At 39.2% G+C, this 15722-nt stretch overlaps 1 protein-coding gene across 2 annotated transcripts in view; it reads left to right on the plus strand.

Annotated features, from left to right (window-relative positions):
• Nucleotides 1-14397, plus strand: part of LOC131069393 (protein CURVATURE THYLAKOID 1C, chloroplastic) — a 66146-nt gene extending 51749 nt beyond the window's left edge. For both annotated transcript variants that reach the window (XM_058004799.2, XM_058004792.2), the window contains exons 4-6: nucleotides 13369-13431; nucleotides 13601-13638; nucleotides 13777-14397. In XM_058004799.2, the coding sequence (XP_057860782.1) occupies nucleotides 13369-13431; nucleotides 13601-13638; nucleotides 13777-13831 (156 nt within the window). In that variant the 3' untranslated portion in view covers nucleotides 13832-14397. The remainder of the gene's footprint in view (nucleotides 1-13368; nucleotides 13432-13600; nucleotides 13639-13776) is intronic.
• The last annotated feature ends 1325 nt before the right edge of the window (nucleotides 14398-15722 follow it).

Genomic DNA, 15722 nt, shown 5'->3' on the forward strand with positions numbered 1-15722 from the left:
TAATCCTCCATCTGCCAATGGAAGAGTCCATTCAATGAGCAGATGTCATCTTCCGAGCAGCCATCGAGTTCAAGCACTCCTTCATTATTTGGTTCCATCTCGTCTCTGCCTTCGTAGGAATCCCACTCCCATCTATTTGAGTCTTTTGAGTCGGAGTTGGATGATGCAAGCTCCTCACTGATGGCCTAGGTCTTCAGATCAATAATGTACTTCCACCCCCCTTTCTCCATGGAGAGGGTGTTCTTCTTCCAATTGTGATTCACTTTTGTTGTGACCAGCCACCCTCTCCCTAAGATGGCGTCATAGCCCTTCTTTTTAAGTGGGATTACCACAAAATCCAGTAAGAAGGGTTGTGTGCCAATTGTCACCGGCTGGGCCATCAGGGTGCTGAGTGACTTGATACCATGCTGGTCTGCTCCCATCAAATTGAATGTGGGTGGCCATAGTGTCGGCTTCCCGAGCTTCTTCCATGTATCCTCTGGCAACACATTCATCCTAGATCCTCTGTCCACGATGGTGTCCTTAAGGATAGTCCCGAGGATTCCCATTTCCACCACCGTAGGATGCCAACCACTATTTAAGGTCAACAACATTGGATTAGTCGAAGGGCTGACCGGGACTTCCGTCTGAGTCACACTTGAAGGTGTGTGCGCGGTGCTTTGTACAGTATTGAGAATGGCGGTCCTCAGCTATGGCATTGTGTCCAGAAGGTCCTTCACTCTTATCGGCACCTCCATCTGCAAGACTTGCCCAATAATGTTGTTTTTTGCTTCAATACGGGATGAGGTACTCACCACCTCTGCATTTTTCAGCGTTTTGCAGTCATCTCCCGCTCAATGTCGGCCTTTGCCTTTCGTAATCTCTCCTTCTCCGTACGGGGGTTGGGATAAGTGGCCTTCTTGGCCTAAGCATGGGTGATTGCCAACACTTCTCTATCATTGCCGGTTTTCTCAATATTGAGAAGATTAACCACTGGCTTGGGGCAATTTGTGTCATCGTGGTCTCCAAGACCGCACCATCTGCAAAAGTTCTGGGGTGTTTCCTCTTTCTGTCAATCCCGCGCAAAGTGTCCCCACTGGTTGCAGGCCTGACACTGAATCATCGACTGTCCTTTGGCATCATACTGCATTTGGCTCTGGTTATTGTTATTATTATTGTTGCCTTTCCCTCCCCTTTGGTTACCTTTGTAACCACCGGATGATGCCGTGGTGTTGGCTTGAGGTTGGGATGTGCGCGCTGTAGTGGGGGGTGACGGCTACTCCTGGGTGAAGAGCACCTGATACCCTCGTGTCTTCATGTTGTATGGACATTCTTTGGTGGAGTGTCCCAACACTTGGCAAATGTCGCAGAAGGCCTTTTTAGGAGAGGTACCTTTTGTATGACCTTCCTCCTTACACTTCGTGCACCGTACTTCCTCATTCTTACTGGTGCTTCCCTTCATACTTTTAAATTACTTCATCATGTGATGCATGTCCTTCTGGAGGGCTTGCACCTTCTTGCTCGACCCCTTGTCGCTGCTACTTCCCTCGGAGGAGTCCTCCCTCGAGGATTTGTCTTTCTTCTTCCTGGATGTCTTGCCTTCACTTTCTAGGTCCATTACCCGGTTATATGCATCTTCATAGGAGGTGGGTGGTACAATTTTCATTTTCCTCCCGAGGAACAATTTCAAACCCTCCACAAACCACCTTTTCTTTAATCTATCACCCGGCTGGTTGTCCATTTTTCCCAGCAATTCCTTCAGGCGCCGACTATACGCTTGGATGGTCTCGTTTTTCCCTTGCTTGGTACTCAAGATTTCCGCCACGATTTCATTGTCGTCCCTGAAAAGTCGAAACTCTGTTTCGAAGGCTTTATGTAATTCGTCCCAAGTTGCCAGCTTCATTTTATCAGCATCGGAGTACCAGTCAATGGCTACCCCTCGTAGGGTGGCGGGGAATTGCACCACCCATTCCGCCTTGTTGGTCATTCCATTGGCCGACCAGATTGTTTCACATGTACGACAATGCCGTACTGGGTCTTCTTTCCCGTCTCCATTGAACTTATTCGCCATCACGCTCCTTAGCAGTGGCCCAGTCTGCCCTCCAGGAACTCCTCCAGAAGGTACTCCGCCGAGATTTGGTATGTTGGGTCCCACCAGGTTATTCTCCCAACACCTTCGGTCGTAGTGGTATCCTCCGCCTCTCTGTTCTCGGTCTCGGTCTCCTCTTCTCTCTTGGTCTTTGTACCTCTAAATGGTGTGTACGGCTCTACCGTACTCCCGTCGCCAATCTCTTCCAATGTGAGGGAAAGGGCCCCCAACTTCTTTTTGGTGGTTTCTATTAACACAGAAACTTGGCCTTCGCCACTCGAGCCATCATTGCCATTTCCGCTTCCTTCTTCAGAAAGTTTCTTCAATCGTCGCCGATGTTCGGCTTGTTGTTCCAACCTTAGTTTCCTCACGGCTGCCTCATGCCTGTCTTCTTCTTGTCCCTTTGGCACACGGTTTCTATCCTTGTTCAGCGTCACGAGCATCAATTCCTTCGTTTCGTAGGGTTGAAGATTCGTTGACGACTTTTGTCATGTTCCTCCTCCTCCCACCGACTCCTCTCTTCGAACTGTTGTAGGATTTGTTGCGGACGGTTCTCACGGTAGGTTTCCTCTCGGCGAGTTTGTACAGCAGAAATGCTTGTGCCAACAAGCTAGGCAAGTTGTTCATCAACCGATTTACGATTGGACTTACGCCAAGGGCACTCCACACGACACTCTCAGGGATGTCCTCGGTCGTGGCCTCCCTCCGTACGTAAGTTTCGATTGATGGCTGTAGGATGCAGGTGAAATCCCTTGTCAGTGCTCTCTCTCCTTCGAACAACTCCTCTGGCTCTTCCTTGGGATTACTACTTGTCCCCTCTCTCACTGGTTGTCCCATTATCGTTGTGCCATGTAGTATGCTCCCGTCATTCCAGGTTTAATTCGGCAACGGCACCAGATGTTTGCCCTCTGGGAAAATAGTTTAATACATGCAGACAAAATACTTAACAAGAAACAGTAATGCCATAGATACCAGACAACAATATTAAACCAACAGAAAAGATACTATTTCATTCATAATCGTGATACTGACAAGTTACATCACATGGTATATAAAGGTACCGAGGGGGTGCGAGGGACAACCGTCGCACCCGTAACTACCAACCCTTGGTTACATTATTAAACAAAGTACTTCCTAATTAATTACTTTTTATTCCCGTATGTACAATATTACCGCCAACATCCTCAAGCTTTGGTAAACCAAGTTTCCTTCCTTGGCTTGAGAAATCTTAATGTGCATAATTAACAATGGGCTGGTCATGAAACAATATCTTTTAATGATAAATGAGGTAAAAACTAGATTAATCAACCAAAATTATATCGTTGAACCAATCTTGATCACTGATCTGAAAGATTTCTGGACCAGGAAATTTCCAATCTTATGATCATATATATCCATGTGGTCTGTAAAGACCCTGAAGGCCATAGTGTCAATCAAAAAAGATTGAATAAGAATAAGCATGCTGCATAAATCACAAACTAGATTGGTAAAAGAAATACTGGTAATAACACTTATATTCCTACAGCTAAACAACTGAAAAGTACACCTAATATAATTAACCCTACTAGTATTGTTTCCAGAATTAAAAATTCTTCTATGAAAGCAGGTCTTTCTCCTCTGAATGGGTGTGCCATCCTTAACAGTCTTCATACAGCACTCTGAGTCCATATTGGTATCATCTTATCCTCAGGTCTCCATTTGGGTGCATGAGTCCTTTGCAATGCTGCAGCACATCAATAGGCAGATCAACCAATCGCAAGGGTCATGTAGTTGACTTTTTTAATCCTCAGTTCGTCCTTGCTAACCTGGTTAGGTCCTATCACAATCTCTTCCAGAGAAGGTCTTTCAAACCCAACTTTTGAGCATTGTAACCTCCTTCTTAAGGTCCTTCAAATCAACATCACCTGGTTTCTTACATTCCAGGCTCAAAATATAGGTTTCCAAAGGTCTGGATTCTGATGTGGGAGCATCTCCGGAATATGGCAATCAGCATTAACCAAAAAGATAATTATTTTATTTTGTAATTGCATTGGTTAGTTTGGTGTATAAGTTGCTCATGGCTCCCATGGGTGGAAAGTTGTATGTCCATCTTGGCCAACATCATGTGTAAATTATACATAATTGCAAAAGATCTCCTCATGTAAATTTAAACTCCCCACATGAAGGGAATCTTGGGATCCTCCTCTTGAAGAAATATCAGGACAAGTTTGTTTTGTTTCCTGATTTTTCTAGGATAATAGATAATGCTAGGATAAATTTGTTCTATTTTCTGATTTTCTCTAGCTAGGCTTTGAGAAAATCTTGCTACCTTTGGGGACTGAGTTGTTATTCTCATCTCTTATTGTACACTCTAAAATGCAACTACATTGCATTTTTGGTGACATCCAAAGCTTGAGTCAAGAATTACATATAGAGCATTGGAGATTTGGGAAAGGGATCTTCAATTTTGATTGTATGAAGCGAGGAGGTGCATGCTTGGGATCGTTTGTTTTTGCAGGGAAGCTTGGAAGTTTTATTGATTTTACACTAAGTTACTGGGTTCCTTGCCTAGATCCCCCGGGTCTTGGTCTTGGGCCAGTTCTTCTTGGGTCCAGACACGGTCCTGCCCAAGCCCTGTGGGTTCGTTCCTACCAAACCCAAAAGAACCCAGTCAGAATTTGCCCCTTTTCACAGAACCTGGGCAGAATTTGATCAGTGATGCCTGATTGTTGTAGCTTGACATTTTTATTTTTGAACTAAAACATTAATATGGTGGTGTATTTACTGTTTTGCTATGTTATTTGAACTAAAACTTTAATATATGATGGTGTATTTTGCTATGTGTTGTGACCATTTCACACATCGCCCCATTTAAAATGGGGACCCCCTCTTTTTGCTCGTTTTTGCTCGCCTTTCGCTTTGCTTTTTAGGATTTTGGTAGTTTGTCAGTTGTCTGGATTAGGGTCAAGCCTTAGGGTTTTCGTTACTGTCTTTTCAGGCCAGAGTCCAGTCAGTCTTGAGAGCTTTTTAAGCTTCCTTTTGTAGGATGCAATTTTGAATGGAATGAATTCGCCAGAATGGTCTATTTTCAATTGGAATTTTGAGTGCAGAGTCTTAATTTGTCTAAATATGAATGATGAAAATGTGAATTTTATTCAATTGAGTAATTTTGACCAAATTTTGAGTTTTTTTTGATTTTTGATCCTGGGCATGGGGAATGATTCGTTTTTGCCTTGTGAAGTGATTAAACTTGTGAAATCTTGATATTTTGGCCTGTAGGAGCAAAATCGCTCCTGTCCCTCAGTGAAGGACCGGAGCTCGTTTTTAAAAATCTTACCGTCCCTGCAGGGTCAAGATGAATTTCGAATTGGAAGTAATAAAGAAAGGCGTGATCTTTCCGATGAATATAAATTGAAGAATTTCACGAACACAGAAATGCCTCAGGAGTCAAAATCGCTCCTGTCCCTCAGTGAAGGACCGGAGCTCAAAATCAAATATTGCTTTGTCCTTGCAGGATTTTAACAACTTGACGATTTGAAAAGGTCCAAGGAGATGCATTTTACCAGTTGAATATAATTTGAAGGCACAAACACGAAGAAAGTGGACCAAATTGCAAAAATCGCTCCTGTCCCTCAGTCAGGGACCAGGGCGAAATCCATTGTAGCTCCCGTCCCTCTCCCAGGGACCAGAGCGAAATTCTTCATAGGGCATGTACTGGGCAAAGATCAAGCAAGTTTTATGTTTGAAGGCAAGAAAGGAAGTGAATTGAACCCGTTGAAGACAAATTGAAGATTTTATGATGAATCTCTTAGATGATCTTGAAGTGAAACGAAAAATGCATTCTAGATTGCCTTTGGATTTCATCAAGAAATGCAAGATTTACAGAGTGGCCGACCAAGCTCAGGACAGTGGCAGACATATCCAGTCATCCTATGATCGAGAGAGTAAGTCAGTAAGGTTAGATTGGAATGAGCCCAAGGTTGTGGATTTGGATGCTTTGATGGCTCCAGTCTTGTCTTGTACTCGCAGATGGGTTGACGTACAGCATCAAAAGTTGAGAGAGCAAGGCATAACTATGACTTTCACTTTGGAAGAGAAACCAGCCGAAGGTGGAGCTAGTGTAAGCGAAGGCAATCCTAATCCTAGAAATTCAGGTGAAGGTAACCTTCGAAGTGCAAGTGAAGGCGATCTCCATCCAAGAGGTTCGAAGAGGAAAGAGAGACCTGAAAAGAGGGAATCTTCCAAGAAGAAGCAAGAGGCCAACTGAGATCGTTCATCCGGTACTTCTTCTAGACCAGAGAAGAGAACATTTCAGGTGGAAGAATCCATGGAGTCGATGGTACAGAACGATAGGCAGGAAGAAGGACAGGCACCGCAAAGGTCACCAGGTGGATCTCTCTAGGATTATGAGCTAGATGAAGATAAAGAAGATAACGAAGTAACATCTCCTCCCAGAGAAGAAGAAGTAGTGCATAAGGAAATTCAGGTTCAAGAGACAAGATCGGCCATCCCAGATTGGTTGAAGGAAAGATTAACGAAGGTGATCGTGATAGAGGACGAGGACAATGTGATTGATTTAGAGAGCCTTGTTGGACATTCCCAGGAAGTGACAGAGAAGAGAAAGGCTACCAAGATGTCCAAGATGATTAGAGATGAGACTGGATCCAGAAAATTACAGATAGCTACACCGGCAGTAGACAAGTATGAAGGTGAGATCTTAGCAGAGGAATATGATGTAGAGACATTTTAGCTAGGTCCATCCACAGCTGAGCAGACACTAGATGATGCCACAGATTCCTTTGAGGCATTGAAGGACAAGCTTAGAGAAGAAATGGAGAAGAGTAGAAAGCTTGAGAGAGAGGTCGGTGCATGGAGGACATATTTCAGTCATCTCAATGAACCTTTGGGACGTCAGGATCCAGCTAGATCACCAGTGCAGGCACTTCCCCTTCAATCTATTGGTGAAGCAGAGAGATTCAGGAATATGGTCCAGCGTACGAGTACTTGGATGGATAAATCTCATACAGTTGCCATAGAATTTGTAACAAGGATGATGAAGACTATTCATCAAGCTATCCAGGTTCTTGAGATAATCCACAATTTGATGATAACAGTAGCCGCATTTGCTCATACCAAAGATGTTATCATTCCTGTCTTGAAAGTAATTAGACACACATCAAGGAAGGTCTTAGCGCAAGAAAAGATCATGGATGGAGGATCTCATAGTTTGCTTCAGTGGTCCACTTTACGCCAGATGAAGGAAGTTCTCTTCGAGGACATCAAACTAGATGCAGTCATGTTGAGGAGGTGATCAACCCGATCCAGGACAGAGTATTTGAGGTACTACGTACCATTCTTGGCAGGAGGATCGAAGTTGAGACAGATGTGGATATGCAGGAATTAGAGGATAGAATCAAGGTCATCTTTTGCAAGGACACTAATATCACAGACGAGCAATATGATCAGATGTTTGCTACCATGCTCCTGATTGAAAGAACAAAGGAACTTGAATCTACTTGGGACGCAGCTCTTCTAGATGCATTTGATCAGGTCATCCACTTGGAAGAAAGAATGAAGAATCTTCTCGCGATTCCAATTGTTGAGATCGAAGGAATCGTATCAAGATTCATTGCATATGCTAAAAAGGAGAATTGGAAAGGGAATAAGATTCTAGATGAGAGGTTGTTATAGATGACATGGCACCTTAATTGTCATTGGTTTATGTCTCCTAGGTTTTTGTGCCAAATTTAATATTTGGCTATGCATTTAATATTGTTCAGTAAAAAGGAGGCCATTTGTAACAAACCCTAATTAGGGTTTAGGTGTCATGATCTCGACCGTTGATCTGCTTTCAATCTGGACCGTTCATTGTAATTGAGGATGCTATTTATACCCTCATTTTCATTTCATTTAAAAGATTAGAGAATAGAGATAGTTAAGAGATTAGAGAGAAAGTTTGATGTATTAGAGAGATTAGAAGCAATTTTTACTTTTGTAGCAAGATTGAGTTTGAGGAAAGGAATTCAAACAATTGTTGTATATGATGACTTTGAAATCAATGAAATATTGAAGTTATGGTGTTTTGTTGCAACTTTCTTGGTTATCTTCATGGTTGTTCAATTTACTTGAATCATGCTCAATCAAAGTAGTGTGTTAATTTGAAGGACATAGTGTGAGACTTGATCTTTGGTAGGATTCGCTTACCATACCACTAGCTTCTTGCTGATTGTAGGAACGCCTTGCGTGGTCAACTAGAGATATTTGAATCACTTAACCTTCAATCATTATTGTATCTTGGATATGTACCTTCGTGGTAGTGTCTTTGATCTTTGATGCATTGAAAATCATTTCGTTACCTTAGAAGATCGCACCAATTTCAATTAAGTTGTTATTTTATGGCGAAATTGAAGTTGGTAGAATCTCGCCAAGTCTTGTCCACATGAAGTCATTCTTAGGGTTAGATTAGATTAGACCTCTTGCAAACCCTATCCTTTTGTTATTTTTTTTGAAATGCTTCTTAGTTTAGTAAGATTTCAAGCTTTCGGAGCGTAAGACCCCTTGAGGATACAGCAAATCACATCATACCACTGGTGCTTGTCCACACGTAGAGACCCTACTAACCACAACATTGGAGTCATCCTAACTGATCCTTCATGCGAATCTTCAGCAGTTAGAGACTTTATTCAAGAGAGGATAAGATGCCTTTAGGTATTTTATTCTGTGTATGATGGTGTACAAAATACACGTCAACACTATGTTATTTGACTATTAGCATAGTTGTATATTTTGAACTTAACTACTGCTGCATATATTTATATATTTTTTTATTTTTATGTGTTTTTGTACTAACGAACTCAAAACCCCCAAAAAAAAATTGCCGAAGCCACGAACCCAAATCTTGAACCCGAACCTAAGCCCAAACCGGAACCGGCAACTTAGATTTTACAAGGGCTTTGGAGTTGTTTGTTCCTTTGGGGAAACTTTGTTAGATTCTTTTGTTTCTAGGAAGAGAGTTATTCCAAAGGGGAACACTGTCAAAATTTCTATAGAAATATGCAATGCATGTACAAGTCCTTTGGTTTTGCAAATAAGCAAGATCCATTATCATTGAATCCTCATAGAGAGATCAATCACATGTATTAGTCTTTTGTCATGCATGCTTGAAAGCTTTCCAAATCCATGTTGTTGTTTATGATTCTTGGTGTAGGTTAGATTTTTGTATAGGCTGCAAAGATGATGACACCATTCTTTTGGATCATATACATTAGATTTTGATCTTCTTAGCCCAAATAGAATCCCCATGTCTAGGGTAAATTTTTCCTGGATGGTTCTTTGAAGTCAAATTTGGCTTTTGAGGGATAAAATACCCTTCATTTTTGTAAATTTTATCAATAATAGCCTAAAGGGTCAAATCCCCATCCTCAAACATTTTTCAAGAGACAAACTTACTGTAGTCAGCAGTTTATGCCTAGTGTTTGTAAATAAATATTGTGTTAGCTGAAGTTTTAATTGTGTAAATATTAGTCGACTATGTTATGTAATGTTGTCATTTGTTCCCAACAGGTAGTTGGATTTTGTAGTTCCTAGCGATTGGTAATCTTAATCAACCGTGGGATATTATTTATTGTACTCATTTTGTTGTGTCAGGAACCAATTGATTATTGTACACATTGCATATGGTAATGAATGATACATCTTTCTGAAACTCTATTGTACTTGCGATTGTTATACTTTGTTATTCTATGTTCTGCAAATAATATCTTTGTTTACTCTACATATTAAATAACATTAACCAACATGAGTAAACATTTTGGCGCTGTTGTCAGGATATCATTTGTAGAACATAGAATAATAGAGTATAACAATGCCAAGTACAATAGCCCCATTTTCTATTCCGTTGTCTGGAAGACGACTTCATTTTTGGGGGGGCTGATGTAGTTGGCAGTTTATGCCAAGTGTTCATAAATAAATATTGTGTTATCCAAAGTGTTAATTGTGTAAATATTAGTCGGCTATGTTATGTAATGCTGTCATTTGTTCCTGACAAGTACTTGGGTTTGGCAGTTCTTTGTGGTTGGTAATCTTAACCAACCATGTTATAGTATTTGTTGTACTCATTTTGTTGTGTCAGGAACCAGCTGATTATTGTACACATTGCATATGGTAATGAATGATACATCTTTCTGAAACTCTATCGTATTTGACATTGTTATACTCTATTATTCTATGTTCGGCAAATGATATCTTTGTTTACTCTGCATATTAAATAACATTAACCTACAAGAGTAAACACTTATCACTAGCAAGCAGCTTGGATATGCCTCTGAATTTACTAAAACCAGAAAAAGACACTTGAGATTTTATTTACTGTGGTATAAATGAATTGAGATGGCGTACTTTGAGGGCTTCCAAGAGCATTGTGAGGCTTCGGCAAGTTAAGAGTTGGAGTACTGTTGATGTGTTTTTTATGACACTTCGAACACGGAATAAAATACCAGGTATTCTATCGTCTCTTGAACAGAGAAACCTCATATTCTAAACAATGTGATCAAATAAGGCAACTCCAAGGTTTACAATGTGAACAATTGACTTAAAATTGTGGATAGACTCAGTGTATGATGTGATATTGCTGGTAATCACAAAGGGACTTACATTTTACTTGAACATGGAATCTAAACTGACTTGGTAAAATAAAAGACAAAAGGACGAAGGGTTAAGAAATCTAATCTTACACTAAGGTGATGATAATAAATAATGCTCAGATAGATGGATTCCATAATCAAGCCTTGCTTCGCCATGAGGAAACTACTACAAAAAATTGATGCAATCTCCAAAGGAAACAAAAGATTTTCATATTGTAAACATTCATCAAATACCCAAAAATGGTGCAATTCAAGTGAACATACACAATTGAACTAGTGCTAAATCAGGTTCAGACTAACCATACACTGCAATTTGCAATAAACAAATCTTAAATGGTATGAACCAGAATTCCATCAAGTATCATCACATTTCTCCATTATAATCAATGAACTTCAACTAAATTTGAGAAGTAACAAGAAACCATGCAAAATGTTGAAACAACACATAAAGATCCACCATGCTTCAATGAAAATCATGTATTAATTCCACCATAGTCTTGGCAACATTCTCTAGCTTTCTCCTCGTACTCTACTGCTTGCTAAAGAGCTATCAACTATTAACTATTAACCTTTACAAATGAGAAGACTGAGCCTTATATAGAGGTCTCTATAACAATGAAGGGCCAGGATTGATTTGAAATCAATGGCCGAGATTTAGACAACAAAATCCTAATTAGGGTTAGTTACAACTAACTCCACTTCGACCAATGAGAAAATTACAATGTTGTGGACACATGTCCTTCGAATGTAGACCAATGAAAAATGATGTTAGGTATATAGAACAAAATTTGATGTAGTGCCACTTGTCATATGTATAGTTGTCTACCTCATAAGATGAGTCAGGTTCATTGAACCTGGATGCCTTGACTTTGAATTATTTGATAGGTTGAATGTGATTAGGTGCCACCTCATCATGTTTATCTTGTAGATCGTCACAAAGAAGTTTTTGCTTTTGGACAATATCTCTTGATACTCAAACATTTCCAAGCTCCCTGACGAATGTGATGGATCATATTCCCAAATTGTATCATCTTTGGTGATCAAGTTTCTAACTTTGCTTAACTCTTCTGAAACTATCACAATGTCCTTGATCACATTTCACTTTCACATCTCGTTTCGGAATCCTTCTTTGTGTAATGCATTTCCTTCTTCATGTTAGGGAATTCACCTTATTCTTTCCTCAATGATGTTCTTGAGTTGTCGAACATGTTGAAATGTGCATTTGACGTCTCCTTCGTTGATTCTCTTTGATCTTGAAATTCATTGATGAAGTTCCTAACTTCATGATGTCAATGCTTGATCTTCTTGTGCATGGTGTCCTTGACCGAGATTACCTCCTTGTTGTGTTGACCTTGATTCTTGGATTTCCGAAGGAAATTCAAGATTGTTGTAGCATCCCTCTTTATGTCAATCCTCACACTTGCTTTGTTGAGGTGTTCCTTCCTTGATGCTTCCTCCGTGAATGTCTTGAATATATATTCCTTGATGAGTTCCATCCCTTTGATCACCCTCTCCATGTGATTGAATCTTCAAAGTTGTGATGATGTTTTTCCTTGACTTCATCATTGAAATGCGGATCTTGATCGCCTTGGAATGTAGACCTTGTCCTTGCATGTATTGCTGACAGTACATGAAAGAGTGAACAAGTTATTTAACCATATGATAACATGCATATAATTAGAAGGTTGAGTTTGAAGGAGATCACTGACCAGAGCTTAACTTGTGCAATTTTGTCTCCTTGGCAGCTCTTGTCTGCTTTTGGAAAGAGTGTGTGAGTTCTGAGCAACATAAGAAAATTGAAATATTTCCTCAGAATTATCTTTGGATGTCCTTTTTCTGCTTGGAGAAGCAGTATATCCCAGTTCTCTGTAGAATGGGACATCAATTCTCAGCTTTTCAACTGAATCTTCATTGAAATAAATCTTAGAATCTTGTCCAGTCCCCTTGAAAAGATCTAAATAGGTTTGTCCAATCACATAAAGGTATCTACCTTAGCATAGCCACCTTTTTGCATCTTCTTGCTTCTGTGATCATGGAGAATGATTCATAGCTGTCTCTGGATGCATCAGATTGCAAAGCACTTAAGAATGAGCATCTATTCAGTTCACATGTTAATCAAAGAAAGCCTTACTCTATCTATGTTGGTGTGTTTTTACCTCCTTTCTAGCCACGGATGTGCATATCTTCTGGCAGGCTCTCATTCTGAATGATAGCTGGTGCCAAAAGATAGAATGAGGAGAGTGTCTGTGCGTAAATTCTCTTTACTCACAATATATTATGGTAATAGAATGTCTTCTTTGAATTAGCAGGAGAGCAAACTGAACTGGGAATTCACATCACATGGAAAGGGACTACTGTTTGCAATTTGTTTAAGTATATTTCTACACGTTTTTGTCTGTCCTTAGCTGTGCAGAAGTTAGTAAGATGCTCCCAATATCATTTCTATGATGATTCATCCCTCAGCACAGCCTTCGTGTTCTCTTGTTTTTGGATGAAGTCTTGTATTTCATGTGGGGTGAGCTTAGAAAGCTATTGGTAGTTCTTGTATGCCATTTATTTTCTCAAGCTTATGCTTTTCCAGCTGGCGCAGCTTAAGGTTTTTCCAGGTCTGAGGTCACGTAACCCCAAGTACCTTTATCCAAAAAAGTAACAAAATTCTTGTTTCTGTAATTGTTTCAGGCAGTTGATAGACTTCCTCTTATTCCAGGTGCATTTGAAATTATTGGAATTCTTTTTTCTGGGGTAAGTCTCTGATAAAAAACCTGCAGAGTTTTGATTTTCATATTAATTTTCGTATTACAAATATACAAGTAATTTTGTCATACTTTGTAGTGTCAGTAAGCAATGACCACGCAGTGCGTCAATGAGTGTTTGAAGTTATTGTTGATATAATATGGTTTCTTTTTTACAGTGGTTTGTATATCGCTATTTGCTCTTCCAACCTGACAGGTGAGGATTGTCCTTTTTTTCACTCTTGCTTGCTATAGGAATATTAATAGCAACTGATAATGTGTATAGTAAATTAATTTATTTATGAAACTTTGGACCACTATCTTCCAAGGATTTGAACTATTGACATGATTTCAGGGAAGAGCTAGCAAAAATAATTAAAGATTCCCTATCAAAAGTTACAGGCCAGTGAGGCTAGGTTTCCGAGATGGCATATAAGTATCCTGAAAACATTCAGATGAATGAAATCAGGGGGTTTGTGATCATGCTTTGGCCTGCAATAAAAGGTGTTCTTGAGGTGTAGGGGATTTTATGTAAATAAAGAAATGTAATTTCCAATAAGAAAGTGGAATCATGGCTAATGTTTTGTCCTTTTCCATTAATGTTACTAGGGCTTAATTTAATTGCATGGATCGATTTATATTTGAGGAACAAGTAAAGACAGCAAATGCTTCATGTAGAAGCTCTTCCGGGGCAACATATGAACACTAACTGGAGCTTTTACATTTTGTACCATCAGCCTCAAGGTGGTGGAAAATTGACAAACCATTAACATCAAAGATTGAGTTTCAAGTCAGAAAGAACCCTAGAATTTTCATGCCTATTAGTTTCAGTTATGCATATGGAACAAGTCTGAATTCCCTTGCATAAGTAGGATTTATTTACAATTGTATAACAAAAACGTATTTCACTTTTCATGGTTACTTGAATTGTTTCCTATGGTTGAAGATCAATTAATTGTGGTCAATATTTATGTCTTGTGTGCCTTATGGTTGAGAAGAATGAGAAGAGTGAGATTGATTGTTGTCAACAGCAATATGGGGTAACCTCAAGCATTGATTTAGATAATAATTATAAACTTGCTCTGTTTGATAATCTTTTCTTTACTGTGAGGTTGACTGGATATCTCTAAAGTGATTCAGAGACATCTCTGAAGATGACAAATAAATGACTTGTCTTATTTCATTGGATACAAATTAGAGTTTAAATTGGCCAATGGAGATCAATCCACTTTTGCATGGCCTGCATTGCAAATGAACATTATTATAAATGTAATAGGCATTGAAATTGCATTTAAAATGAGGTATCATTTTTTTCTAATTGAAAAAATGCATATATTAATAGAAAAAATAATGTACAATAGAGATGTCTTTCAAGATATGCTCCTTGAAAGAAGAAACTTAAGTTTGATTAAATTTGCCATAAAGCTTTACAATGAGGAGCAGTTCAGCAATAAAACAACTGAAAAACAATAAGTGCAAATTGCAATTACACTGATATCACTTTTCTCCAAGAATATCAAGCATATGCTCTTCCACAATGATATTCATAGTTGTGAGTAGAGATCCATTGTAGTATTTAGCAATAGCTACCAGCTGGGACTGAACTTTATATAGTTGTGTCTTGAGCTCTAAGTTGTAGCCGAGTTTCTCTTTGAAGGCTTTAGCAAGAGAGGACTGTTGTAAAATAATACTAGAGGATAAACCATGCATAATCACTTTTGTAGGAGGGAAGACATTAGAGAAAACATCTTTACATCTAAGTAACCAAATATATAACAAAATACATTGATGATAAAATTCTGATAACATGTTCAGAGAGTAATGCAGCCCTAATAAAGCTGATTTCTAACTTAATTTTTTTGTTAAATATAGCATGAATACTAGTCTGAATTGTTTGCCAAATTTGTTTAGTATGTTTACATAACTAGAAAGTATGTTTAATGGATTCCAACTTGTGACAGAATGGACATTTGGTGGAGTGAGTAGTGAGAAAGGAGAAGCGTTCTCCCATAGCAATTCACAGTGGATGATTTTCCATGCAAGAAATTGTGCTTTAGCTTCAGCTTTGGATTACAACAAGGCTCAAGCTGAACCACTTGGACTCAAACCAATTTACTCTCCATTTCAAATTTAACCTTGGTTGTATTTGGATTGGAGGAAGAAGTTTATGGTAGATTAGTTTACGAGGAAATGTTTTTATATTATAACCTGGAAGCCATCTCTGATCTTTTAAAAAGTTGCAAGAAATGGGAGTAGAAAGTTTTAATTGAAGAGTTAGAGGAATAGCCTTCTGAACTTTGT

This window comes from Cryptomeria japonica, chromosome 6 (assembly GCF_030272615.1).
Source record: "Cryptomeria japonica chromosome 6, Sugi_1.0, whole genome shotgun sequence".
In the NCBI taxonomy this organism is placed as follows: Eukaryota; Viridiplantae; Streptophyta; class Pinopsida; order Cupressales; family Cupressaceae; genus Cryptomeria; species Cryptomeria japonica.